Source organism: Epinephelus fuscoguttatus, linkage group LG3 (assembly GCF_011397635.1).
Source record: "Epinephelus fuscoguttatus linkage group LG3, E.fuscoguttatus.final_Chr_v1".
Taxonomy (NCBI): Eukaryota; Metazoa; Chordata; class Actinopteri; order Perciformes; family Serranidae; genus Epinephelus; species Epinephelus fuscoguttatus.
In genome coordinates, this window is record NC_064754.1 from 40,678,031 (window position 1) to 40,703,722 (window position 25,692).

The window sequence follows — 25,692 nt, forward strand, 5'->3', positions numbered from 1 at the left end:
TCTAACTGTCGGTTGATAATGTTTTGACAGTGAGTGTGAGCTTGACTACAATATCTTTCGGCAAGTAGAGGATCTAAATGATTAGTAATCAGATCCCCACAATGGTGTGAAATTATGAAAGGCTCTGTAGTAATACTTTACCAGGGTGAGGCTGGAGGCAGAGATGTGAGAAGCAAGATGGGGTTGGACTAACGCGCCACCCGCTCTCTGTAGCATCAGCTTCAACCACACATGTATGACAGACGACTGAGGATAACAACGATGTTAACCAAACAGCAGTCTCCTTCCATGAGGTGCACGCCCACTTTTGGGAAGCGGAAGATGGACCACCTCTGTTTGTTTCTTGCCGTAAACTGGAAGCAATCGTCTGAACTCCATTTCGATGGCACATCTGCAGTCATGGGCTGTTATGAACTCTGGAAGCAGTGAGGAAAGACATGTAACGCCAGAGATATTATCTAAATATCCAGCAGACATGTGTTGATTCATCTAACTATGGCAAAGTGGTAAAAGGTAAGGCTTTAATTTATGGCGTATACGATGCTTTCATGTGTTTGTTGATGTTGTGGCTAACGTTAGTTACACAAGGTTTGGAAATAGCTAGCGTGAAGTTGCCTCGCTAGCTAACCGTTATTAATTGTAGCAAACTTTAAACACAGTATTGTACGTACAGGTGAAGATAGGAGACACCTAAAGTAAAAATAAGGTTACAGAATTCGCGGCGTCATTTCCGTCATGTCTGGTTTGCTACGTGTTGTTTCTTGCTAAATTAACACAGTTTAGCTAGTTACAGTAATGGCTGGTCCCTGTAGCATTGACTGTTTATCTGTGTGGTCATTTACGAGCTCAGTTGTGTGTTATTGTTGGGTAACGGTCGACGCTCGCGGTTTCCTGTTGCCTAAACTGCGCGTGCATGTGTGCTTGTGACTGACTGTTTCCAGGTGCCCCCTCCCGTCGCGGTGCTCCCCAGCCGGTGTCTCTGCTGCCATGGAGGTGGGCAGCCTCCCCGTGGAGCTGTGGAGAGTTATCTTGGCCTATCTTCCGCTCCCTGACCTGGGCCGCTGCTGTCAGGTGTGCCGCGCCTGGCGGGAGCTCATCCTCTCTCTAGACAACACCCGCTGGAGACAGCTCTGCTTAGGCTGCCCCGAATGCAGACATCCCAATTGGCCCAGTCAGCCCCATATGGAGCCCCCGTCCTGGAGAGAGGCCCTGAAGCAGCACGCCCTGTCCACCCGCACCTGGACTCAAAATGGGCCAGAGCTCCAGTCCTCTGCCTGCCTCCTCTTTTTCCGTCGTAGAAAAGACCGCAGGGTTTGGCATGTAGGGGCTGGATGTGAGTTTGAGACCCTACGTGGTGCCCTTGGGGTGGCGGGGCCATATGATCGTGTAGTTCTCCATCCAGGGGTGTATGAAGAGCAGGCTGAAGTGGCGCTGAAGGTGCCTGTGGAGCTGGTTGGGCTGGGTCGATTGGGCGAGGTGGCCCTCCTGGTGTGTATGGAGCAGCAGTGCCCTACTGCCAGGCTGTGTAATCTGGTGTTCATGCCACCCTGGTTCTCCACTGTGGTCTACAAGGTGATGTAACAGCTTGTCATGATGGTTCTTGATACAGTAATGTCTCATCAAGTGGTCAGAATAACTGCTCACCTCAGATATCATATAATTTATTATTTTGTTCCTTCCTTGCTTAATCTCACTCCAGTCACATTTCTCTCCTTGCTTCACTTTAGACATCATGGGGTCACGTCCAACTCGATAACTGCAACTTTGAGGGGGCTCAACTGCAAGTCCGTGGCCCAGGAACCTGTCAGGCTCGCTTCTGCTCCTTCTCACAAGGCAGCTCCGCCCACTTGCTGGGCGTTGTGCTCAGTTTGTTGGACAGCTGTGACTTCTCTGGTAGTGACACAGCTTCTGTGACTGTTGAAGGTCCTCCAGTGTCAGAGAGGAACTGGGCTTGTAAACACTTGGCTGCCCTGGCCAGGACGTTCCCTTCATGTGGCCCATCTGGGAACCATAGCCCTCCCACAGCCCCTCCGGCTGGCTCCACAGGTGGGCATCAGCCACCAAGTGCTAATATGAAAAAGGAGCATGTGAGCATAGAAGACTGGCAGAGGAGGACTGGAGTAGATGCAGTGTGTCAGGGCACGGTGATTGAAGACGGCTGGAGTGATGGCGACCACAGTGACGGAGAGGAGAACCGAGATGGAGGAGGAACTAACAACACCAAAAACCCACTTATATTGGATTACAGAATCTCTTGTGACAATCATGGCCTATCCCATTTGCTCAAGCCTCGGACAGATGGCTCTCTGCCACCGGCCTCCTCCCCGGATCCACCGTCTGTGACCCCTGAACCCCTCACCTTTCAGCAGGAACTAGACAGGGACCCAGAGGCTCAGATGTTGGCAGCCTCCACCCTTGGCTGTATCCTCAGACGCTGCCTCTTCAGAGAAGGAAAGGGTGGCGTGCATTTGTCTAATTACGGACAAGCTCGGCTGGAGGGCAACGTTTTCCGTGGGCTGAACTATGCTGTCCGCTGCATCCAGAACTCCACAGTAAATATGATCATTATAACATTCTTCAGACTAATGGAGTGTTAAATTGTATCTCAACACATTTAAACTGCATTTGTACAATGACTTTTACAGGCTGCATACCTTCTTCAGTCATGTATCAAGCCGAGGAAGCAGCTCAGATCATGAGTAATTAAGCAGCGGCTTCCTGTTCTGAGTGCTACTTGAGCTCCCTCTCTTTCTCCCTTATCTCCTTCAGATAGTGATGCTTAGAAATGAGGTGTGTGAGTGCCGTGCATCAGGTGTGTTCCTGCGCCTCTCCGCTCAGGGCCTCATTGCAGAAAACAACATCCACTCGAATGGGGAGGCAGGGCTGGACATCCGGAAAGGGGCTAACCCTATCATTGTGGTAATTGCTGCTCCACTGTCTATGGAAGTCAAGGAAGAAACAAACACATTTGATAGTCAGTTGGCATGCATGAGATGATTTTGTCAGATTACCACTATATCAAACAGACATTTATGAAACACAATAAAAGTGATGTATAGAGGCTCGCATTTGATTTGCTTGTAAAATCAGTAGTTATATCTCCAAACAGCTCTTAGTTTGATCGCCTTCTCTGCTCCATTTTTACACTCTCATACTGTCTTTCATTTCACAGTGCAACAAAATACACAGTGGTTTGCGTTCAGGAGTTGTTGTCCTTGGCAATGGCAAAGGTTCAATTCGGAGCAACCAGATCTATAACAACAAGGAAGCGGGCGTGTATATTCTCTTCAGCGGAAATCCTGTGGTCAGGTGGGCTGGAATCCACAAACATCTAACTTGCACAGGAATGTGTAGTCCCTTCTGCGGCTTGCTTCAAATGTAACACATGGGGTGTCACATGGCTTGATAATTTCACTCAAGCAACTTCACAATTACTATGACTGCTGCAATGTAGTGCAGTGGTATATATATTTTGCTGCTATATATAACCTAGCATTTTACAGTAAGAGAGTGATATGAGCATTTTTGTATTATGTAAGAACAGATGCTGGGTGCATTTGCTAAGACAAACAAACAAGCGTTACCATTATTATAACTACTGGCTCTAGTATTATGGTTTACTGTAGCTTTGCATGTGATTTGTCTAAGTGGTGTTGCCGTACCCTAGCAGCTCACAGCTCACAGGTGTATTCAACAAATGTTAATGTCCTTGTTATGTTATATGGCAAATTTGGCTCCCCCCAAGGTTGACTGCATGGCAACGTCCTTGACATCAATATTTGCTCTTGGTCCACTCACATTCTCTCCTCACTCTCTTTCCCTTTGTCTCTTTCTTAGTGGGAATCACATCTTTCAGGGTCAGGCAGCAGGGATTGCTATAAACGAGAATGGCAGAGGGATGATAACAGGTGATAACATTTCACAAAAACACGCCATGTGGGTTCTTAGTTTCCCCCCATTGATTTGCTGCATATAGAAAGGAAAACACCAGTTATGGTTCTGAAACCTTATTTTTTTTCACATATAAATACATTTTAATTCCAGAGAATGTGATCAAAGAGAACCAGTGGGGGGGTGTGGACATTCGCAGAGGAGGTGACCCCATCCTGAGGAACAACTTCATCTGTTATGGCTACTCAGACGGCGTTGTGGTGGGAGAGAGAGGCCGGGGACTCATTGAGGGAAACCACGTCTACTGTGTGTACTTTCAGCCTGATAATGGCAGACATAAGAGCTCACCTCTGCTTTCATCTTCACTAACAATGGCACAGATGTTTTATTTCTCTTCTTCCTATTGTTCCCTCAGGTAACAAAGGCTGTGGTGTGTGGGTTATGTCATCCAGCCTCCCGCAGCTCCTGGGGAACTACATAACCCATAATTGCATGTACGGGTTGGCAGTGTTCTGCAGGAAAGATCCAGAGAACATCGAGGCCAGGGAGGGGAACTGGCCAGGGCAGGATGGGATTGGTGGTGAAGCAGGCAGCGGGGAAAGGAGGGGGGTGGAAGGAGAAGGGAGAGAAGGTCAGGAGAACTTGAATGAAGAGGGGGAACTGTTTGCATGGGAGAGTGATCTGGACAGTGAGGATGAGCGCCACTCTGCCCGTCGTTCTATCAGTGTGGCCCTGGTAGAGAGCAACTGCATGAGCCACAATGGAGGTAATAGACATTACATGAGCATTACATGGTGTAAGTACACTCACTTCCTGTGTCTAATGTTCTCTCTCTTTCCTTCCTTATTTCTGCAGCAGTTGGTCTGTACGTGAAAAGCAGTGAGCCCCTGAATGTTTTTGCTAACCTTGTGAACAGTAACCGTGGCACAGGCGTAGCTGTGCTGCAGAGCAGTCAGCTGACCCGACTGGTTACAAACTGCGTTCTTGAAAATGGTCGAGGTGGTGTTACAGTGGAGAAAGACTGTAGAGTGGAGCTTCGTGGTAACGGCATCTATAAAAACTGCGGCCATGGAGTCAGTTTCAGTGGTAACGGGCAGATTGTGGAGAATGATGTGGTTGGAAACCGTGGATACGGGATCCAAGTCTCTGGCAGTGCTGATGTTAAGGTGAGATGGACTGAGGCGTGATACTCTTACAACACTGTACATAACATCTTCATGAAATATTAACACATGGATTCTATACATTTCTATGGTGTTCTCATTTTTATCTTCAGGTATTGCGCAACCGTGTCCAGCCAGCACAGAGCTGTGGCGTCGCTGTGCTAGGGCCAGTAAAAGGTGTCGTCCATGACAATCTCTTGTTCCAGGGTAACCCTGGGAACAAAAAGGCACTGCTGCATATGGATCCTGGCAATGAAAGCTGTGTGTTGCGCAACAACAGTGTTCTAAGGCATAATAACAGGTAACTAGGCAACCAACAGAAAGTGCCAGAGATTCAGACCATCAGTGGTTTTACTGTCTGTACTTATTCTCCTTTTCCATCTGCTGTCAGTGTCCACACACTTAAGCTGGGGTACGCAGAAACCTGAAAAAAGGCAAAACAAAACAGAATTTGAAAATGAACTCTTCTCCTGCAGTTCTCCCCTTTCTCCTAAGCCCCTCCCACCAAATGACCAGGGGCATATGAACACATTTCATACAATAACTCTGTTTCCCATACACTGATTTTATTTAATCTTAATTTATAGAGTTGTGCGCGGGACATTCACTCAGCCCCTCCTTGCCTCACTCTCTCTGTATGTCAGACCACAAATGAGACAAGAAATAGCTAGCTAGCTGCCCCACAGTCCCTTTGCCCCACAGTGGAGGAGAGTGGGCAGCAGCTCTGGACAAACTTTCGGTCAGCACCTGTAGCCCGTCAGCCTTCCAGCACCGGGTGGTACAGTGGGCTGATGGGCTGCAGAACCTGTGTAACAGCAGCAACAGAAAGTTTGCTGATCCAGTGGGGAGTTGGGTCTTGTCTGGTTCCCTGGAGCTGGGCTTTGCACTGGCTGGCTTTGGGTTGCCTCTGCGGCCGCTGACTGGGGGTCCAGAGCTTTGGTTCACTCAGTGCTCTCAAAAGCTGTAAGCAGCTGTTTTCATTTAAAAAAGAAAGCTCTAAAAACTCACTGTACACTAACTACTCAGTACAGAATGGTAGACAGACACAGTAAGCCACCAGCTGGTCAACATAGTGGAGCATTTGCCAGCTAAAGACCCCCACAAGACTTGGTACAGACCAAAAGCTGAGCTGAAACTGAGTGAATATTGGACTTAAATTTGTCAGCTGGACAGAAACACAACTCCAAATGAATGATGTTGCTCTGTTAATGCTGGATGTGTACATAAACGTTTGTTGGCAAGTTCACCATATCATTTTAAAAGGGTGATATGTCAGTGTTGTGTTCATGACTTCAAAAAATCAGTTATTGCAGGTTTAACATCTGCACTGCTTCTGATCCTTCTGTCTAAAAACCATCTCATTTCATCTTACTGTTTGTCTCTTTGCATTCTGTAGCTCTCCATCTGCTCCTCCTTGGGTTCTGGAAAACCCTCCACCTCGTCCGCTGGCCAGCGCCCCTTCTGGCCTCTCCTCATCCCAGTATCCCTCCAGACTTGGAATTTCCATGACGACCAGGATCAGCGCCACCGTAGAAAGCGGTTGCCACAGTGGCAGCATGTTCTGTTCCATCCTGTGAATGCTGGCAGGCACTCAGAAACCAATATGAATGACTTTCTAAAGAGGTCAGCATCTGGTCGCTTTTGAAATGGTGTACATCGTACATTTGGAACACTCTGACCTTCCTCAAAGAAGACCTTCCAAAATCATGGCCTCTTGTTGAGGTTGAGCAACTGTCAAAGAAGTAAGAGGCTGCTCTGAGTATAACCACTAAAGGGGTCATCCACCTTGCAGTACATAAGGGTGGCACAGTTTGTAAATCTGAAATCAGACTTTTGTAATTTTATGATTAAATGCCAGTGCACTCATCAATCATGGACTGTTGAAGTGAAGCCGTCATCATCCCTCGTCTTATTCAACCATTTTCATACTGAAGCTTTAACTTAATTGTGTTCTGTTCCATTCGGATTTCATATTCATGTACAGACCTGCTGTAGACTTTGTTGGTTTCGTCAGTTTGCTTCCAAGACTCGCTGGTTGGGAAGTGCACATTTTTTATAAATCCTAGCAGGAGTCAAAGGCTTTAGAGATGCCAGCTTCAACCGTGCTACAAAGTACAGCTGTGCCTTGTTGGACTTTTTATTCAATGACTGGTTGTAGCTAGGGAAGGAGCTGTCATAGTGTGAAGTGTATATGCAAAAAAGCAGAAAAACAAAACAGAAAACAAAGCTAAACTTAAAGGGATAGTTCGGATTGTTTGAAGTGGGGCTGTGTGATGTGCTTGTCCATTGTTAGTGTATTATCTGCAGTAGAGCACACTTCATTTTAAGAAGCAGACAGTATCACCATGAAAGCTATGTACTGCTTTAAACAGGCAGCAGCAAAATTTTAAAAAGTCATCTAAAAAATCTTTATCAGTTTAAGTGGATGCCATAGAGTATTTTCACCACTTCACCTTGTTGTCAGACAGCCCTCTCCTTAAGCAATACATTTTCACAATAGAACTTCTGTAATTCTACACTTTCATACATTCTGTAATTCTCTGCCGGCTCGATCAGTCTCCCTTTGTAAAAGTTCCTCCTCTGTATCGTCCTGTCCCCACAGTGATCAGCATTTTGCCGTTGTCATAATCACAGTTTTTTAATTTTCTTCTATTTGTTGTCTCTTCTCTAAACTCCTGAAAGTCTGAGCCAAACAGTTGACCTGCAGCATAATACAGTGCACAGTAAAGTTGTACTTATTTGTAGGAATATGGATGTTGAGGGTTCCCACGGTCATGGAAAACCTGGAAAAGTAATGGAATTTCATAATAAAATATTCCAGGTCTGGAAAAGTTGTGAAATCTGGATCCCCTGGAAGTTTTACAGCTGATGTAAAATGTAGTGCCAAAGGTAGGGGGCTATCTGAAGGCAAGGTAAAGAGGTGAAAATATTCTCAATGTAGTGTACATTTAAACTGGTAATTTTTCTAAGTGGCTAAAATGCGTTTTTCGGCTGCCCTTGTTCACAGCAGTACATTTCTGAGCTTCTATGTCAGCACTCCTGTCTGCTTCTCCAAACTGGGGGTGTGCCAACTGAAATCTAGTGAAGGGTAATACACTGACTATGGGTAATTAACTCTTACAACCCCACTTAAAAAATATCCAAACAATCCCTTTAAGCTTCTGCTTCTTGCACAGAGCTATTTACAGTTAGTCTGTTTTTCGAATCATGTCCTGTGTGTTTTTAACATGGGATGCACCTCACCTTTCTTTGACTTCATGAAATTCACTGAGGGATGACAAGTTAGCATTCCAGGAAAAATGAAGCTCAGTGTGCAATATGTGCCGTCTACAAATGTGCCTATACGTTTGACTGTATCAGCTAGATGTTTTCTTTCATCTAGAATTTGTTTAAAGCTCATCACTGCTTTTTTTGTATCTTGCACAGTAAGCATTAAAAATGATATCATGTACAAGTCAAAGTCCACCACTTTATTTGTCTACAAAATGCATTCATAAACAGCTCTTGTTTGTTGCATTTCTAATTCTTATAGTCCTTACTCTCTATCCAATTACTGTCTTTTCTCATCCTGATCTTCAGTGCATTTTCCTGCGTTTTCGTCGCTCCGTGAACTGATCATATTTGACCAGAGGTAGAACAAGAGAGGCCTGCCGGTTTGTGTCCTGCAGTCCAGCCTCCTCAGTCTTTCCTCTGTATGGTTTAATTAGGGTCAGGCCCATTGACTTTGCTACTTCAGTCATCCTGTAGGAAGACACAGAAAGATCAGTCACTTCAGTGACATTTATACTTGACTTCCTCTACTAAACCACATATTGAAAGTGGCAGTTTTATGCGGTGTGATCATGTGTCAGCTCAAAATGTGATGAATGACCACAAGCAGAAAGAAAGCAAATCTTTTTTTACATAAATACATGCAGCTGAGTCAAGACCATGGACCATAACAAATAGTCTTCCACTGTTACTAAACCAGTGACTTTCAACCTTTTTTCATGTCAAGGACCCCTACTTGATACACACTAGGTAACAGAACCCCATTAGATAAGACTCTTTTGGATCTGGGTTGTTAGATGTATTTCAGAACGAAATTTTACAATTGTGTGCTACAGAAAGACAGATACATAACTTTATTGTCCACCTCATTGGAAATTTATATTTTGCTTCCCTTAACACAACACAATACATGATTAAAAGCTTACAATTTTACAATATATATGCTACAACAGTATAAATAGGCAGATAAGAGCAATAAGTTGTATAAATAGTAAACAAGAGCACAGCTTATAAAACAGTAGTGTTCCCTGACAGTCAGTCTGTGTTCATCGCCTGTATGGCATAGGGAATAAAGAATTTCCTATATATGTTGCGACTGGAGTGTAATGGATGTGAGGCATGGACAATTATATGTATGTTTCTGTCAAATATATTGCTGAGTTGTTTCTGTGACTTGCCAATCACTTTCCCTGCAACACTGACAATCCTAGAAAGCTTGTTTTTGCTCTTTGCACTTAAGTTGAGGAAGATAACCATGGAGGAAGTGAAACCCATGATCAGAGTAGTTACTCTTATGATAACTCTTGGTCACATTGGGCTCACTTCTATAGTGAATTAAATATAGTGAAAATAAACTATTCCCCATTTTCTAGGAATCCCCTGAAACTCCCTCAAGGATCCCTGGGGGTTCCCGGACCCTGGGTTGAGAATCACTGATTTAGCACTAACATTGTGTTTATTAAAAGAATACTTAAACCCAAAACGGCCATTTGTATGTAAATTACTCATCCTGTTATGGTGACTTTGTGAAGACAACTTTGTTTTATTTACACGCCACCACAGTGAACAGAGAATCCAAAAAAAGGTAAACATCTTTCATGAACTGAAGTTAACCATGTTTAACAACAACAACACTATATCAAAACATCAGCTTATAAATTCTTACACAACTTGTGCAGTGAAATCCAGGTCTCGTTTATCCAGTTGTGTGGTCAGAACTTCCAAAACCCATGAATTTTCATTAAAATCTTACAATATAAAACACTTCCACCTACGAACAGCACATGTGTCCAGGTACGCTACTCTGCCATGCATAAGATTGTTTGTACTGATGTGTTTTAAATAGTAATGTATAGTGAAAATGCATTTGTTCGGGAAGTGCTAAGCATATGACTGGATAAATGAGACTTGGATTACACTGCAAGAGTCGTGTGGGAGTTTGTAAACAGATGTTTCAATATAGTTTTACTATAGTTATACATGGTTCCCATTAACTTAATTTATGAAAATTGTTCACCTTTTTGGATTCTCCGTTTGACGTGGAAGGACGTGAAAAAAAAAAGTTTTCCTCAACAAATTCACAGTAACACACAGCGAGTAACTGATATACAAGTGGTCACTGTGCAGGTGAAGTATAAACATACTGCAACACAATTTGATACACATTTAAGAAACAATGCACATGCATAAATTTACAAAAGTAAATGCAGACTTGGCCTTTTTTATCTTACCTGGCCTCAGTGATTCCCAGGTCACGGTGCAGTAATGTGAGGTCAGCAGTCATGTGACTCATATGCAACAGCAGAGCCAGAGAGTAAGCTGCTAATTTGGCACGCATTGATGCTGACACCATGTTCTGGACCCTAAAAGGACAAGGTGAAGGTGATAAAGTGACATTTCTGTGCATTTATATGAAAGACTGAGAAGCCAATCCAGAGAAAATGTATTTTTAATAAAATCTGTGCAACAAATACACGCAAATATATTGGTAAACCTACAGTATGTGTACAGTGTGTTTGTAGAAAACAAATATATCCAGGTGTTAAAGTGGTGCAAAACAGTGTAAGAGACAAATGTATAGCTATTTTTGTTCATAGTAATCTGAGATGTGGCATGGAAAGTGAACAGTGATTTCAATGGATTTTAAATAAGTAAGTTGCAAATTTCACTCAAACAAATTAAATTCAAGGCACATCCTAGTGGTTATGTATTACATGTCCACATGACGCTTACTATATAAAAGCTGATGCTGTCCCTGCAGATACTTTATTAGATTAAAAAACATGCAAAAGTTCCATCATACCTGCCATTGTTAAAAGTCTCCATGGTGAATGTTTTGAGCAGTTTGCTCTGAATGATGCGAGGACAGCCTTCCTCCTGCCCAACTGTACATGGAAACATAAGTCGCAATGAGTCTGTGCTGCAGAGATGTCTGTAGGAACATTTTTAATAAATTTATGATGAAGGCAAACAACATGACTTACACTTGCGGGTGATGTTCTTCTGCCGTGCCAGTTTGAGGAGCATAGAAAGGTAAAAGGCACAGCGTGCTGTTTTATCTCTGGCTTCTTCCACGGCAGTTGGCATGTTCTCCAGGAGCTTTACAACACACAAGCACCTTACATAAAAAGGAAAAGTAGAAATAAAAGTGAGAATGCAAAGACACAAAATGTAAATGTCTCAGTGAGCACGAGCCCTTTATCACCCTACCCTCCATCATCTCTCATCTTCTGCAGCTCCTCAGAGGTGAGTGCAGCCATCTTGGAGCCAGCCTGTTCCAAAGCCCCAAACTCCACAGGACTCAGGACTGTGGATATTAATTAAGGATGGAGATATGAAAAAACTACTCTGCTGCAACCTTACACCTCCAACTACATTATCTGTTCCGCCATCTACAGTTTTCGCATCCCATTTTTAACAAAAACACACACACACACAAAATGAAGGATACGATCGTCAAATAGGTAGACGTTCTCAGGTTTGTCAGCGTTTGCATTGCAGGGAGGCAGATGAAGAGCCAGGTCTCCCTGGGCCTCTGTCTCAGCCACTTCCTGTTGTAGAGCTGAGGGGAAAAGACAAGACAAATATGATAAACAAATTGACAAAAGAACAGTACTCTGTAGAGGCTGAATTCAAAGATAGGTATTGTCTGAGCAAGTGCGTCGAAAGTAGGGAAGGGGACACTGGCCCCCCACTTTACGCCCCTGGCAGACATTCACCACTGACTCCAGTCTCCATAACTGCATGTAGCTTACCTTCCAGACCCTTCTGGTCGATCACGTTGGTGGCAGCCTTAGCCACTGCTTGATGCAGGGTATCACTGCCCACCTGATTCAGCCTGCGGGAGCTCAGAGCTCTCTTCTGTTTGTTGGTGCCAAACGCCTCAATCAATGAGTCAACCTAAAAACAAAATGTTACAGTAAGACATTAGTGCCAACTTCATTCTTATCTGAGCCCATTTTTGTCTTGTGATGAGGAAAACAGGCCAGATCAAATCATCGTACCTTCTCTCTGTAAGTCTGAGTAGTGTCCTGGGGCTTCGCAGCCTCTGTTGTCTCTCCTGGTATAGCAGGCTGCATGTTGAAGATCTGAGCACTGTGCACCTCCATTTGCATTGTCTGTTTGTTCAGCACTCCGACATAATATCTGAACAGATACCAAACATCACACTCAATACTTCTCTCCACGGTGGCAGTTGTGCTGAAGTCACACATCTAAAAAGAAGCTATTTAAACCTACTTGCAAAGGCTGTTGCATCTCATGGACCCCGCTCCAAAATTATTCCCAACATAGGACAGTCTGTTTGTTTCAGCAACCTGGACAGACAAAACAGAAGCAAAGCAGTCATCAAAGAGCTTCAAGTAGAGCTGCACAACCTGAAAGAGTCTTCTGAATGTAAGATACAGTGACAATACATAGTGCTGAGGATGAATGCAGTCCGCTATCTTTCTTACCATTATCCGTCTGCTCTTCTTTCTGGGGTTACTCTCATCTGTGTTCTTGTACATGGTTATGTCCAGTTTGCCTGCATTTTTCACGCTGCCGTTTGAGAAGCGGACTGTGAAAAAAAGATAAACCAAAGTCATGAATAACGTTATACTCACGCTGTTTCCCCTCTTGAGATATTTAACGTCAGGCACAACACTGAACAGCTAGCTCTGTTGCTAGCACCCACGTGTGCCGTGCAAACAAGTGTTTAAAATAGAGAAACTGAGCACGACCTAAATTTTCCTGACACAAATACAATGAAAATATTTTTCTAAAAGGTTTTCATAGCCAACAAATGTGAGACAGTCACCTATAACTGCTTTGTCGGACTCCCTGTCCTGTTCACAACACACCAACGAACAGGAGGCAGCCATGGTTGTTGTCATGAGTTTGACGCAAGAGGCTTCACTCCTCTGTACTTCCGTGTTCGCTTCACTCCTTTGTACTTCCGTGTTCGCTTCACCCCTTTGTACTTCCGTGTTCGCCAAGAGTCTCGTTCAGGCCAAGATACAATGACTCATTGAAAACCGATACGGAATGTGTTCCTCAGTGCTAACTTATGTACATTAATACCATGAGTGCTATATTTTTAGACAGTTGTACATCATAAGTCAATGAGGATTTGTATATAAGTAACCGTATTGTTTTATTTTATTTCATTTAATTCTATTCAATTTAAATATTTTATATAGGTGTGTTTGTATATGTGTGTTTAGGATCAAGGGGCTTTAACTTACATTTCATTATGCAACCATGTGTTGTAAAATGACAACTAAATAAACCTTATCACCTTACTGTTGTTATATGAACTCTAATATAATTTATGTTATTTGATTTTCTTTGATCTCTTTGTAATTGCCATTGCATTATGATTCATGATACAAATGCTAGTATTCATACTAAAGCTGTTTTTTTATTGAAATGTATCCACAAACATAATTCAGCAGCTAGATCAACATGTATTACATACAAGCCGTATTCCAAATCATGTAAAATATAGTAAATAAACAAAAGTAATATGATAATAATAAGGAGAAGAAGACACAGAATGGAAACTGCATTATTGTAAATGTTTAGGGGACGCACCTTAAGGTGAACGGGGTAAACAAATGAATAGAATCCTATTATTCAGCAGATTTACCAGACAACAAATTAAACAAAAACTCTGAACACAATTATGTACATACTTTGTTGTTTGTTTTTAGTCTGCAATAATCTACATATCATATATATTTATATGAGGGAAGTCTTCAAACATTTATTTTGTGTAGGCCTATGTGAAATTGCCTTTAATCAAAATCTGGTTTATTTTCACATACAAAGAATTTGCTTTAGTGTTTTGCTGCATAAAGAAACATGAATAAAGAACTGGGAAAAAAATACAATGAATTGGTCCCTATTAAGATGTGCATTAATATAGACTGATATTATAGACTAATGTAAGGAAGAGGACAATAAATTCCGTCTTAAACGTAGTTGATCAATTATAAAATAAATGCTTAACCCACATGGGAAGAGAGTAGAGTGTTTTTCCTCAGGGTGAACTCAGAGGGTGAACACGCGCTATAATCTTTGGCTCTGAAGCTGCAACAGCGACACCCTGTGGTGAAACGTGTAACTGCAACCCTTCACCTCGGCGAGGTCACGGGTATGGAAGTGAAGCACAGCGCCACCCTGTGAGTCTGGTTGGGAAAACCCGTCTGAGTGTAATCAATGATTGCAGATTATAACAAGCGTATCGGACCCGGATAACGACTGGCACTCGTTGTATGCTTTATTGACGGTAGTTGTTTAGCTGACGGTGACTGGGGGGTGACCCTGATAGACAGCTACTCGAGACAAACGGTCACCGCGAGTCGCACATCAGTGGCAGCTCTCGCCCCCACAGAAAAACCATTCAATGCGAGCAAAGTGTCAGGTAGTGGGACCGCAGGGGACGTGTGGGATGTAGCAGGAGAAATGTTAGCCAGCTTTTGTTACATTTAATGGGGGAAAAAGCTACTTCGATATAAACGAGCGGTGCGGACAGCTGACCGTATGCTACCGTATCTGTTGTAGCTACGTTAATTTGCTGGTCAGCAGCCAGCTAACTTTAGCCTTGTCAGTCTGTGGTCAGGGCCTCTTGTTTCTGCCTCTTGTCACCTGCGCTTCGGGAAATTCAAGGTAATGCTAGTTAATACTAGCTCCCTTATCTTACCGTCATAACAATAGAATGCTATGGTAACGTAGCTAGTTACTTTAACTAGCTAACTGGTCATGTGTTAGCCAAACTGGACTTGTTAGCTACATCCATCCCATCTGACGCTGCACGCTATCCCCTGTAGCTAACTTACTGTGTGATCAATGCGCTAGTAACGCTAACAGCAAATAGTTGGACTGACTAAAGTGTGAGTTATTTCACAGCATATTAAATAACAACGGCAAGGAATTTAACCAACTGTAAAACATAGCTTTGTGTCCCCATTGTTTAATAATCTCACTGGAATTTGTTGAAGGCCATCTTAATCTGTCGGACCCCAGAATAATGCCTCGGTTTAGTTATTTTGTAATAGTACCCAAATAACATTATCAACATCTTCTCCAACAAAACTGGCATATAAACCCTCTGTATCTGTGTAAAACCTTCCTCAAAACCCACATGTACTTCCATCTATACTGCACATACTGTTCTTTAGGCTTCCATCATTTGTGCACTCTGTAAATCATGTTTTCGTTAGTCAGTTAATCCGAGGATTAACCCTGTGAGACCCACCATAGACACATTTTTGTCTTTTAGTGGGGGGGCAGGGGATCTTTAGTATACATCATCTGAAAGCTGGGGACCTGAAGATTAGTTTGAGATGCAGCGTAGCACTGTGTGTCAGGTTGTTCTAGTCCTAACTCTGTAGTAAACATTATATAGGTGCTTTTTCAAAGGTTGAAAGTTTAGAGTGTATAGGGGCTTAGAACATTATGATGGAAGTATTCCCATGCTCATTTACGTCTCATAAATTGTTAGAGCAATTTTTGGGTTGATACCATTTGTTACACAAATTTGTTGCTGTATTTAACCATATTTGACCACTTGAGAGTTGATAAAAATGGTCAAAATCCACCCAAAGTATCGCATTAACACACCAAGACCCTGAGGAACACCAGAGGAAAAATCCATGCTGTGATTTGGTATCAAAAACTGTTGATATTTGGAGATTTCTGTAAGATTTGCATTTTTTTTCTCCAAGGAGATGGTAAGCACTTATATTCTGGGAAACTGCTGGTACACCCCCTTATTGTTGATATACCTATGAAAGCCATCTATCCTGTGAATGCTCAATATCTCTAGTTTGTGGCTATACAGCTTAATGAAGCTGTGATTATCCTAGAGGTCACTATAATAATCTCACTATAATGAAATAGCTGCTGTGGGGGCTAACATGGTTATATATGAATAAATTTGGGCTTACTAAATCCACAAGGGTCTCAGCTATTTAGTCATACCCAATTTATGCATTTCTGAGACTGTTTATGGACCCCAGTATGCAGACATATTCAAATACATTAGGCCAAAATAACACATCTATACTGCATGCAAAGAGCTGCATGGTTTTTGCCCTAAACTGCATGGGATTAGCATACAGTGGACATATCTGTAAAGGGTCGACTTGATTTTCATTCAGATATCCTCAGGTGAGAGGCTAAATTTTGGCGAGGGAGAACCAGCATGGCCATCTTCACAGCGATTCCTTGACTCAGCTTTGGAGTGTTAAAGATGTTTGTCATTGTCCATTTACAAATGACTTAAAAGATATCAAAACAATTATGGATAAATGTTATCAATCAATCAATCAATTTTATTTATAAAGCCCAATATCACAAATCACAATTTGCCTCACAGGGCTTTACAGCATACGACATCCCTCTGTCCTTAAGACCCTCACAGCGGATAAGGAAAAACTCCCCAAAAAAACCCCTTTAACGGGGAAAAAAACGGTAGAAACCTCAGGAAGAGCAACTGAGGAGGGATCCCTCTTCCAGGACGGACAGACGTGCAATAGATGTCGTACAGAACAGATCAACATGATAAATTAACAGTAATCCATATGACACAGAGAGAGAGAGAGAGAGAGAGAGAGAGAGAGAGATGCAGGTAATGACAGTATCTTACAACAACATTGTTGAAAGTAATAATATTATAGTTATAGTTCTGGCTACTATGGTACAATATGTTGAAAGTATGTATTAATACCTGGCAGTATACATGTGTGACAATAATCATATGTGTATAATAACAGAAGAAGTGTGACTAATGACTAATGATGGCAGCAGCAGCAGGAGGCATCTGGCGGGACCACGGCAGCAGCACAACCACACACGTCACGCTGTCCAGGCACCGCTGTGATATGAGTTAATCTGAGAGACAGTGGAGCACAAAGGCTCCGGAGAAGAAGCCGAGTTAGTGACATCCAGAATGGCCGAGTTAGCTAGATGCAGTAATAGGATACGAGAGAGAGAGAGAGAGAGAGAGAAGGAGAGAAGGGGCCCGGTGTATTATAGAGGGGTCCTCCGGCAGACTAGGCCTAAGTCAGCCTAACTTATGTCCATTGACTAATGGCTTCAGCTTTACGACGTATGATTTTTTCTCTCTCCCTGTTCAGCCACCTCTAACCTTTGCCTGTCTCTGTCTTTAGGGCCATGGATTTCCCGGGCCACTTCGAGCAGATCTTCCAGCAGCTTAACTATCAGCGTGTCCACGGTCAGCTGTGGGACTGCGTCATCGTGGTGGGCAGCAGACACTTCAAGGCCCACCGCTCGGTGCTGGCAGCCTGCAGCACCCACTTCAGAGCCCTGTTCACAGTCGCAGAGGGAGATGCAAGCATGAACATGATCCAGTTGGACAGCGAGGTGAGAAACTTAACAGTATTGTGTAAAAGAGGGCAAGAATGATGATATTCAATGATGGTTATCAACAGTGGGAGTTAAGGAGGGAGTGACTCTTCAACTTCAGATGATAAGTGCAGAGTGTATTTCAGTTAAAATTATTTATTTTAAAGATAAAGTACCAATCTTTTAAAGTGGGGTTGTTTGAGGTACTTATCCATAGACAGTGTATTACATACATTAGATGTCAGTCGGCCATCCCCATTGGATTTGGCTGCCTGACAGAAAAGCAAAGCTGTGAAAATAGTCTCAATATAGCGTAAACTTAAACTGTTAGAGATATTTTTAGGTGGCTAAAATATGTTTTGTTGCTGCCTCCGTCCACAGCAGTAAATTGCTCAGCTTCCATGTCAGTACTTTGGCCAGTTTCTTCAAACTGGGTGGCTGCCAACTGCCAACTACTGTATGTTGTACACTGACTATGAATAAGTACCCTATACAGCCCCACTTCAAAAAACAGAACTATCCCTTTGAAACTCTGTGATGCTACTGTTTTAAGTCATGGCAGCAAGATCAATCAGCTTCCTGTGAACTTGCAGGTGGTGACAGCTGAAGCGTTTGCAGCTTTGGTGGACATGATGTACACCTCAACACTGATGCTGGGGGAGAGCAACGTCATGGATATCCTCCTCGCAGCCTCACACCTGCACCTCAACAATGTAGTCAAGGCCTGCAAACACTACCTGACCACGCGCACCCTGCCTATGTCCCCCTCATCCGACAGACCCACCCATCACCACCCTCAGCTGGAGCAGCAGAGGCACAGGCAGCAGCAGCAGCAGCAGCAGCAGCAACAAGTCGCAGATTTGACAGTGAACCCTACTCTAGCAGCTAATGCTAACCTCGCAGCCAACGCTGCCACATCAAAGTTGCAGCGCTCCTTCCTCCTACAGCAGCTGGGGCTCAGCTTGGTGAGCTCCGCTTTGGGCGGGATGGAGGAGGACGGAGTTGGAAATGGAGGTGGCAGCAGAGTGGTCGAACAGAGGGCCTCCTTCCCAATCCGACGCTTCCACAAGCGTAAGCCCTCTTTGGCCTTAGGGCTGTCAGAGGAGAGACCCAGGCAGAGGCAGCGCCCCTCTGCCCCTAACCTGGGGCTGTTAGGAGAAGAAGCAGTGAACGCAGAGCGAGAAGAAGGAGCACTGCTCTCCCCAGACTCCCACAAGATGGGAGATGAATCCAAATTGGATGCTGCAATCACTGGCCTGGTAGGGGTGTCCCAAGATGATCCTCAAATGCCCAGCCAGTCAGACAGTGGACATTGTGAGGGGGAGGACTTGGGGAGAATGCAGGGAGGGGTGAGGAAGGAGGAGGACATGGAAGACCAGGAACACCAGGAACACCAGGTCAACAGAGCAGGGGTGAAGATCAAATCTGGGGAAGAGGAGGAGGAGGCAGAAGAACAGGAACAGAAGGTAAAGATATGGCTTCATGTTTTTGTTGTGGTGACGCAGTAACTCTCATTAAGCCTCATGCAACAAGATTTTTTTATATCGTAAATGTCTCATTTTTTTGGTGAGGTACGTGTGTTCCAAGTTAAATTTAGCAAACTCTCTTAACTGCACAAACTTGTTTTCATAAATCCCCTATTTTAACCTGATTAATGCCATCCGTTAGTAAGCAGGTGTGTATATGTGAGAATTGATTATTAGCATAGTGTATGCCCATAAATTGCTATACATAAGGCTACAAGCCACACAAGAGTTAAAAACAAAGATTTACACACTGCATAGATTTAAGTCCTGCTGTTGGAAATCAGCAGAAAATAAACAAAAATCTACCAAACTGAGCGGTGTCAGTACTTACATTATGGGACATGAAACAGTTAGAACATAATAGGTAGCTGGCAGCTGTATGATACTATTAATGTAGTTGCCAATTATGTGTCAACACAGCAGCTCCGCACTGTAACAGAAAAGGTTTGACATGAAGTGATTCAAGGAGATGGGTAATAGTACAGCTGAATGTAGGTTATGGCACACTGTTGGGTGCAACACAGGCTTATGTCAAAACCCTGAGGCAGCTGTCACAGTGTGAGAATTTTCCTCCATATAATCTTAAAATAAAAATGCCCTTAAACCTCTCAATAAATCAGCGAGACGTGATGATGATATGGTGAACAGAGTATTAATTTTGTAACATGTTTAAACTGCACATTTATTTAGATTAATGTATTATGATTCATAAATCAAGCAAGTATTTTCCCACTGGCTGTTTTATGGTAATGGTTATTATAATGGTTTATTTTTCACAATCAGTACTTGAAATGATGCCAGAAATCCCTGTCATATTGAAAACATATTAAATACCATGTTCACTTAAACTGATATTGATTTTTGTAGGTGGGACTCGTTTTAGGTAACTAAAATAGGTTTTGTTGCCGACTTCTCCACAGCAGTATGTTGTTAAACTTCCATGTCCATACTCTTGCCTGCTTCTCTAAACTGGGGACGCGCCAGCTGCCACCTAATATAGGTAATATACTGGTTATGGATAAGTACTACCCCTCTTCAAAAGATCTGAAGTATCCCTTTAAATCATAATGAAAACCTCTACAACCAAAAAAGAAATCGTGTTTGGATTTAAGTCAAACACTATTTGGAAGCTGTTTTGCGAAATATTTTCTTAAATCACTTGTATGTTTTATTAAAGAACATATTGGTCTGTACAAGTTGAGGCTAACTGACAGTCACAAAAGTATTTAACACATATGCACGTGCAAATCATGCTGCTCTACTTTACCTATTGTCTAAATCTCCTTTAGCCTGAGATGAAACTCCATCTTTGCTTTACATAGGTGGTGGTGAAATGCGAGCCGCTCAGTTCGCCGGAGCCGACTGATGAAATCAGTGATGTGACATCGCAGGCTGAAGGCAGCGACCCAGCAGAGCCAGGAGGCCGGGAGGAGGAGGAGAAAGCAGAGCTGAGCCCAGAGAGCAGTGACCACAGCTTCACCTCTGAACCCCAACCCAGCTCCGACTCCCTGTTGCAGCCCAGCTCCCAGCTACTCCTCAAGAGCAGCATGGGAGGAGGCGCCGGAGTCGGAGGAGGTTTTGGGTGTAGTAGCGGACTGGGTGGCAAACCTGGTTTTACTATTTCTAGCTTCCTCAGCCCGAAGGATTTCGGAAGTGGGGCAGGGTTGGTTGCCGGAGAGGATGACCTCCCCAACACAACAACTGGCGATTCAGTTGGACATCACTTCCTGCTCAGACAGGAAGCTGCTGGGCCATCTGGCTCTGCTTCTTCCTCTCTTCTGAAGTCAAGCCCACGCGGAAGCGAGAGTCGCAACAATTTTGGAGACAACCTACAAGCTGATTCCCTATTCCTCCGCCCTCTCCATGATGGTTTAGGGAACCCTAGGGGAAATGGGGGAGGTGGGGGCGGAGGGCGTGGCGGGGTAGATCCTTTTGGTTTGGACTTTCAGCGCTCCAGTCTTGGGCTTCACTCCATGGGGAGACCAACGCGAGGAGCAGGGGGAGCCACTGCCGCTGCTCTTGGGTACCCAGGTTACAGACGTATCGCTCCAAAAATGACCACTGGCATGGGAGGAGAAGAAGGTGGTGTTCTCCAGGATGCCGCCTCTTCCTCCTCCTCGAGTCTGTCAAATCCTCTGCTTCTAAACAAGAGCGGTGGATTTGAGATGAACAACAGCAGGCCCACCTCCCTCCCCCCACAGCTGACCCGCGCTTCAGCAGACGTCCTGTCCAAGTGCAAGAAGGCTCTGTCGGAGCACAACGTCTTGGTGGTGGAGGGAGATCGGAAATACGCCTGTAAAATCTGCTGCAAAACCTTCCTCACCCTGACCGACTGTAAGAAACACATCCGCGTCCACACAGGAGAGAAACCCTACGCATGTCTCAAGTGTGGAAAGCGCTTCAGCCAGTCCTCCCACCTGTACAAGCATTCCAAGACCACCTGTTTGCGCTGGCAGAACAGTAACATGTCCAATGCTCTGCTGTAGGCCTGAGGTCACCGCATCATAGTGGAGCAGGGTGACAGATTGAATACATTAGGAATCAGTGATGGGCTGAATTTAAAGTCAAAAATTTTTCTGAAGTTGTGACAGAGCAGCAGGATCTGATCAGCTGTTCTGTCCTGATGACAGACCAAAGATAGGGATCTCTCATCATGCATCTTATTTTCCAGGAGAAACCCACACTGTTAACTCGGCTGAAGTTATTGACATGCAAAGCTACCACATTCGTTGTTATGGATTCATCATAAAGAGAACTACAGATATACACTGTATACTCTCCCGTTGTAATCATGAGTGTATTATGAGGATATACCAGTTTCCTTGCATCTCATGAACCTTGCATAATAAGATCCGAGCCAGTGTAGGCTATGGTGTCTTTTTAAAAGGCATCATACGGGCTCTCTTGTTCAGTGAAATGTAGATCTGGTGAGGTGATCCCTTGATGCTGAACATCTGTAGTTAGTGGTATACTTACAGGAGCATATTTGACATACTAACACTCTCTGGCAGCTGAGCAGCACCAACATTTAGAACAAATATCATGTATAATAGTGTGTTTATGTGTAGGGTTTTCATCGCACATCTGTGAAACATGTAGCAGCATCCCACATTAGACTGTTGAGTCATCGTAATCTTGTGTATTGACTATGTCTTTTTCTGTGCAAGGGCACATATAGACTGTGGACTAACTGATTCAGATGCAGTTCGGGTGCCACATATAATGTCTGTAAGTGGTTGTGTGGTCTTGATGCTCCACCCTACAGAAAGGTGGGTAGAGTCAGATGCAGTCCTGTAAGGCGGGCTGAGGTAATGCTGAATTCTGTCACTTTTTGCAAGTTCTGCTAACAGAGAAACAGACAGAGACTCAAGTGTTGTACTTGTTTTTTTGACCCTGTTGGTATGCAGTGAAAATGGACAAGTGATATAAACCAGATTTTTTTATTGACTGAAGTGATGAAATTTGAAGTGATAAACATTGTCGCCTAGGACAGGCATTAGCCCCCCCCCCCAAAAAAAAAAAAGTTCAACATTTCTAAGTAGGTTATAACGGGCAGTCATGCATACGCAGCGACAGAGTCAAGTCAAATTTTTTACCCCTAGTTGCCTTTCAGTCCAAGCACCTTTGACGAGCATGATCAGAAGTGTTTCTGAGCACAGTTAAAGTTGAGAATAAGGGTCAGGGTCAGTGTTAGACCACAACCCTAGCCCTGAGTCACTTTGCACTGATGGAGCCTTCACACTTCCTGTGACTACAAACATTTATACATGTAGTTTGACAGGTTCAAGTTTTGGAGGAATGGTAAACTTTGAGTTGCTGTGATCAACCTCTTCCCAAAATTTGGGCTTGCCAGGTAGAGCTACAAAGTGCTGCAGGAATAAGTCCTAAAACCTGGAAATGAGTCAGCACTTTTTGCACTTCCTGTTTCCTCATCTAGAAGGAAATGGGCTTTTTAAACTGGTATTTGGTTAGATGCCTGAAATATCGTCTGTGGTTAACACAAGCTCAAGAGACTTTCAAATATAAAATACATTAGTAAATACCCAACACATGAATTTTGAAGCTTCTATGTGTCTTAAAAAAGTAATGGCTCAATGAGACCACAGTGTGTCATGATGAAAATGACTTCACAGCCTTGCCGTGGTGGATACAGAAGAATATCTTGCTAAACAAAACATTCAAATATCATTCAAATATCTTTTTTGTTTTGCCACAGAGGTTATTTTCTGCAGTAATCCAAGATCCAGTGGAAAATTCCATTTGCTTTGTGTTGAGGGAACCAGGGCAATGTCAACGTCCAGGTTGGCCTATTAAAAAAAATCATCTCTGCAGCATTATTTTAACCTTAATGTTAAGTCCCATTGTTATGGCAAGCAATGAAGGAGAGAAAAGTTTCAACTTACACCATCTTTGTACTAAAAGCTGGAAACAAATCTGCATTCATGGGCCTTGCAGGCTCTTTTTAAAAAAAGTACTATTGATATACTACTGCATTATAATGCCATTTTAATACCCAGATATCTTCACAGGAACATGCGCTGTAAATGCACCTTATTTTGTCTCATGATGTGCGAAACTCCAGTTGTATAAAATATGGCATTCAGCTACTTTCCCTCCTTATTGGTCACTGACTGGATACGGCCACATCATTTCAGCTGTGGTCAACAAGTGTGCTGACATCAGGTTCCCTTGTCGCTGGTGTTCCTGTGTGTTCAATATGTGTGTTTTATTAAAAGGGCAATGAAGTTGTGCTGAGAGGCACAGTCGTCTGAAGCAGACAGTTTGCTGAGGTTCAGCACGGTTTGAAAAGTGTTTTAGAAATGTAAATATCGCACATTTGTGGTTGGTTTCATCATTTTTCTCTTGGAGGAGAGACGAAACAACTCCTGAAGAACTAAGCATTGTGTATATGTTTGCTACTGTACTTGATATCAGTGCTTTATACATGTCTCTTTATACAGCTAATGTTGCATCTGTTACGAAAGCACTTAGACAGATCATCCTGTTTTTATAACTAATACATTTACTGGAATGTCGAACTATGTGAAAATGTAAAAACATTGCTGTATTGCAATTATCCAACCGTACAAGCCCTTATGGGTTTTCCCCTTCTTTACACTGTCATCAGGATGAGTTTGCAAGCTAAAGATTGTAGCATATTTGCTGGCAGGAGTAACACTCAATTTCCAATTCCGCAAATACACATGGGGGAAAATTCAGAAAAGATTTTACAGGGTCTCCTGTCATTTTTTTAAATATTAATTTTTTTTTAGCAGTTTTTTATATATGTAAGTGTATTTTAATGTCTACCTGTAACTTTCTGTCATGTACTGTAAGTTTGACAACTGTGTTTCAATTGACGATTTACATAAAATTGAAAAACATCACAGACATGCTGCGAAGGAATCCAAATTTGCAAATTTGCATAGCATACTATAAAGGATTTTTACATCAATCCAGGCTCAGATGCCTGACTCCCTGCGTGTTGTAAATAAGAGCTTCATCGGTAAACAGATGGTTAATTGAAATCAGTGTTCATGCATTGTTGTAGAGTTCTGTTTTAGTGAACCAAAATGAAAAAGTACAATACATGTTTGACTTTTTGTATACTTTATTGCTTGCTGTATCGTGTCATCTACACTGTCAGTGAGAACCACGCGGTCATTGCTTCCATTTCTAGTCGGCACCTTATTGTACTGTAGAGTCAAGACACTGTTAGCCTGTAATCATTTTATTTGACACATACATTAATGGATAATCTTGGCTTTTCACTTCAGAAGAATAATTGCCTTGTAGGATGCTTCTCCCTGTAAACACGAGCTAACTCACTGTTAAATGACCCTGTCATTCTTGACACCATGGAGTCAGTAGCGATGTTGAAGCCTGGCCACAGAAATTAAAATCATCACTGACGGCTAAATCTCAAATCTGCTTGTCTGTGTTCCTCACTCACGTTAAGCCTCCTCCACATTCTGGAAAGAGGGAGATGCTCTTGAGAAGTACAGAGTTGTAGAGGTGATGAGGTGAAGGAGAGAAGCAGTCCTCCAAAATGGCCTCCACACAGTGCCCTGTCGAGGACTATCAAGGTGCTGTCTTCTACAGCTGTTGCGAAAACAGTTAATGTGAATCTCTGAAAATGCACTGACCGTATTTCCCCTGTATGAAATGCCAAACCTTTACGATATACAGAAGGCCTAAATTGATTACGAACGTCACTGCCTTATGCCCTCTAGCTTGAAAAGCCGGGCTTTGTTGATATGCCAAATCTGAAGTATCTCTGTGTTTTTTCTGTATACCTAACATAGTGTAACCATGAGAGGACTAAGTGTTTGTCTCTTACTGTTGAAGGCTATGAAGACTGTACAGTATGTTCAGTTGTTGTATAGACTGAATAAAAAAACAGTGAAATTCTGCTTTGTTGCTGCGACATTTTTATGAAATATGAGCTGAATCAGTACTGAAGTTCTAAAAGAACTGAAGATTAAAATGTA

General features: G+C 43.1%; 3 protein-coding genes across 4 annotated transcripts; 2 read left to right on the plus strand and 1 right to left on the minus strand.

Annotated features, from left to right (window-relative positions):
- Nucleotides 1-357: 357 nt before the first annotated feature.
- fbxo10 (F-box protein 10) lies at nucleotides 358-8,472 on the plus strand. 2 transcript variants are annotated; one of them, XM_049572665.1, is made up of 11 exons: nucleotides 358-513; nucleotides 942-1,572; nucleotides 1,728-2,552; nucleotides 2,770-2,919; nucleotides 3,173-3,309; nucleotides 3,838-3,908; nucleotides 4,045-4,197; nucleotides 4,307-4,657; nucleotides 4,750-5,057; nucleotides 5,168-5,355; nucleotides 6,451-8,472. In XM_049572665.1, exons 2-11 carry the CDS (start codon nucleotides 988-990, stop codon nucleotides 6,629-6,631), a joined length of 2,949 nt encoding a protein of 982 aa, XP_049428622.1. In that variant the 5' UTR covers nucleotides 358-513; nucleotides 942-987; the 3' UTR covers nucleotides 6,632-8,472. The 2 variants fall into 2 exon arrangements, with proteins under 2 accessions (XP_049428622.1, XP_049428621.1); XM_049572664.1 differs by having other exon boundaries at nucleotides 4,747-5,057; nucleotides 6,451-8,471.
- A 37-nt stretch (nucleotides 8,473-8,509) lies between these two features.
- On the minus strand, nucleotides 8,510-13,213 carry polr1e (RNA polymerase I subunit E). The gene is made up of 11 exons (XM_049572709.1): nucleotides 13,123-13,213; nucleotides 12,779-12,882; nucleotides 12,564-12,640; nucleotides 12,329-12,470; nucleotides 12,080-12,224; nucleotides 11,776-11,886; nucleotides 11,535-11,631; nucleotides 11,309-11,442; nucleotides 11,128-11,209; nucleotides 10,556-10,687; nucleotides 8,510-8,795 (listed from the first exon to the last, which is right to left on the minus strand). The coding sequence occupies exons 1-11, from the start codon at nucleotides 13,196-13,198 to the stop codon at nucleotides 8,630-8,632; spliced, it is 1,266 nt and encodes a 421-aa protein (XP_049428666.1). The 5' UTR covers nucleotides 13,199-13,213; the 3' UTR covers nucleotides 8,510-8,629.
- Nucleotides 13,214-14,484: 1,271 nt separating this feature from the next.
- Nucleotides 14,485-25,614, plus strand: LOC125886452 (zinc finger and BTB domain-containing protein 5). The gene is made up of 4 exons (XM_049572680.1): nucleotides 14,485-14,975; nucleotides 17,480-17,693; nucleotides 18,269-19,141; nucleotides 20,524-25,614. The coding sequence occupies exons 2-4, from the start codon at nucleotides 17,484-17,486 to the stop codon at nucleotides 21,685-21,687; spliced, it is 2,247 nt and encodes a 748-aa protein (XP_049428637.1). The 5' UTR covers nucleotides 14,485-14,975; nucleotides 17,480-17,483; the 3' UTR covers nucleotides 21,688-25,614.
- The last annotated feature ends 78 nt before the right edge of the window (nucleotides 25,615-25,692 follow it).

What these genes read in the sequence shown, in the direction of transcription:
- fbxo10 (XM_049572664.1), top strand. Translation starts at nt 988, where the DNA reads ATGGAGGTGGGCAGCCTCCCCGTGGAGCTGTGGAGAGTTATCTTGGCC. An exon ending in AGCGGAAATCCTGTGGTCAG is followed by an intron (nt 3,310 to 3,837) that starts GTGGGCTGGAAT and finishes TCTCTTTCTTAG; the next exon opens with TGGGAATCACATCTTTCAGG. An exon ending in GTTCTAAGGCATAATAACAG is followed by an intron (nt 5,356 to 6,450) that starts GTAACTAGGCAA and finishes TGCATTCTGTAG; the next exon opens with CTCTCCATCTGCTCCTCCTT.
- polr1e (XM_049572709.1), bottom strand. Translation starts at nt 13,198, where the DNA reads ATGACAACAACCATGGCTGCCTCCTGTTCGTTGGTGTGTTGTGAACAG. An exon ending in CTCAGACTTACAGAGAGAAG is followed by an intron (nt 12,225 to 12,328) that starts GTACGATGATTT and finishes TTTTGTTTTTAG; the next exon opens with GTTGACTCATTGATTGAGGC. An exon ending in GAGACTTTTAACAATGGCAG is followed by an intron (nt 10,688 to 11,127) that starts GTATGATGGAAC and finishes TTGTCCTTTTAG; the next exon opens with GGTCCAGAACATGGTGTCAG.
- LOC125886452 (XM_049572680.1), top strand. Translation starts at nt 17,484, where the DNA reads ATGGATTTCCCGGGCCACTTCGAGCAGATCTTCCAGCAGCTTAACTAT. An exon ending in TGATCCAGTTGGACAGCGAG is followed by an intron (nt 17,694 to 18,268) that starts GTGAGAAACTTA and finishes GTGAACTTGCAG; the next exon opens with GTGGTGACAGCTGAAGCGTT. An exon ending in CAGAAGAACAGGAACAGAAG is followed by an intron (nt 19,142 to 20,523) that starts GTAAAGATATGG and finishes TGCTTTACATAG; the next exon opens with GTGGTGGTGAAATGCGAGCC.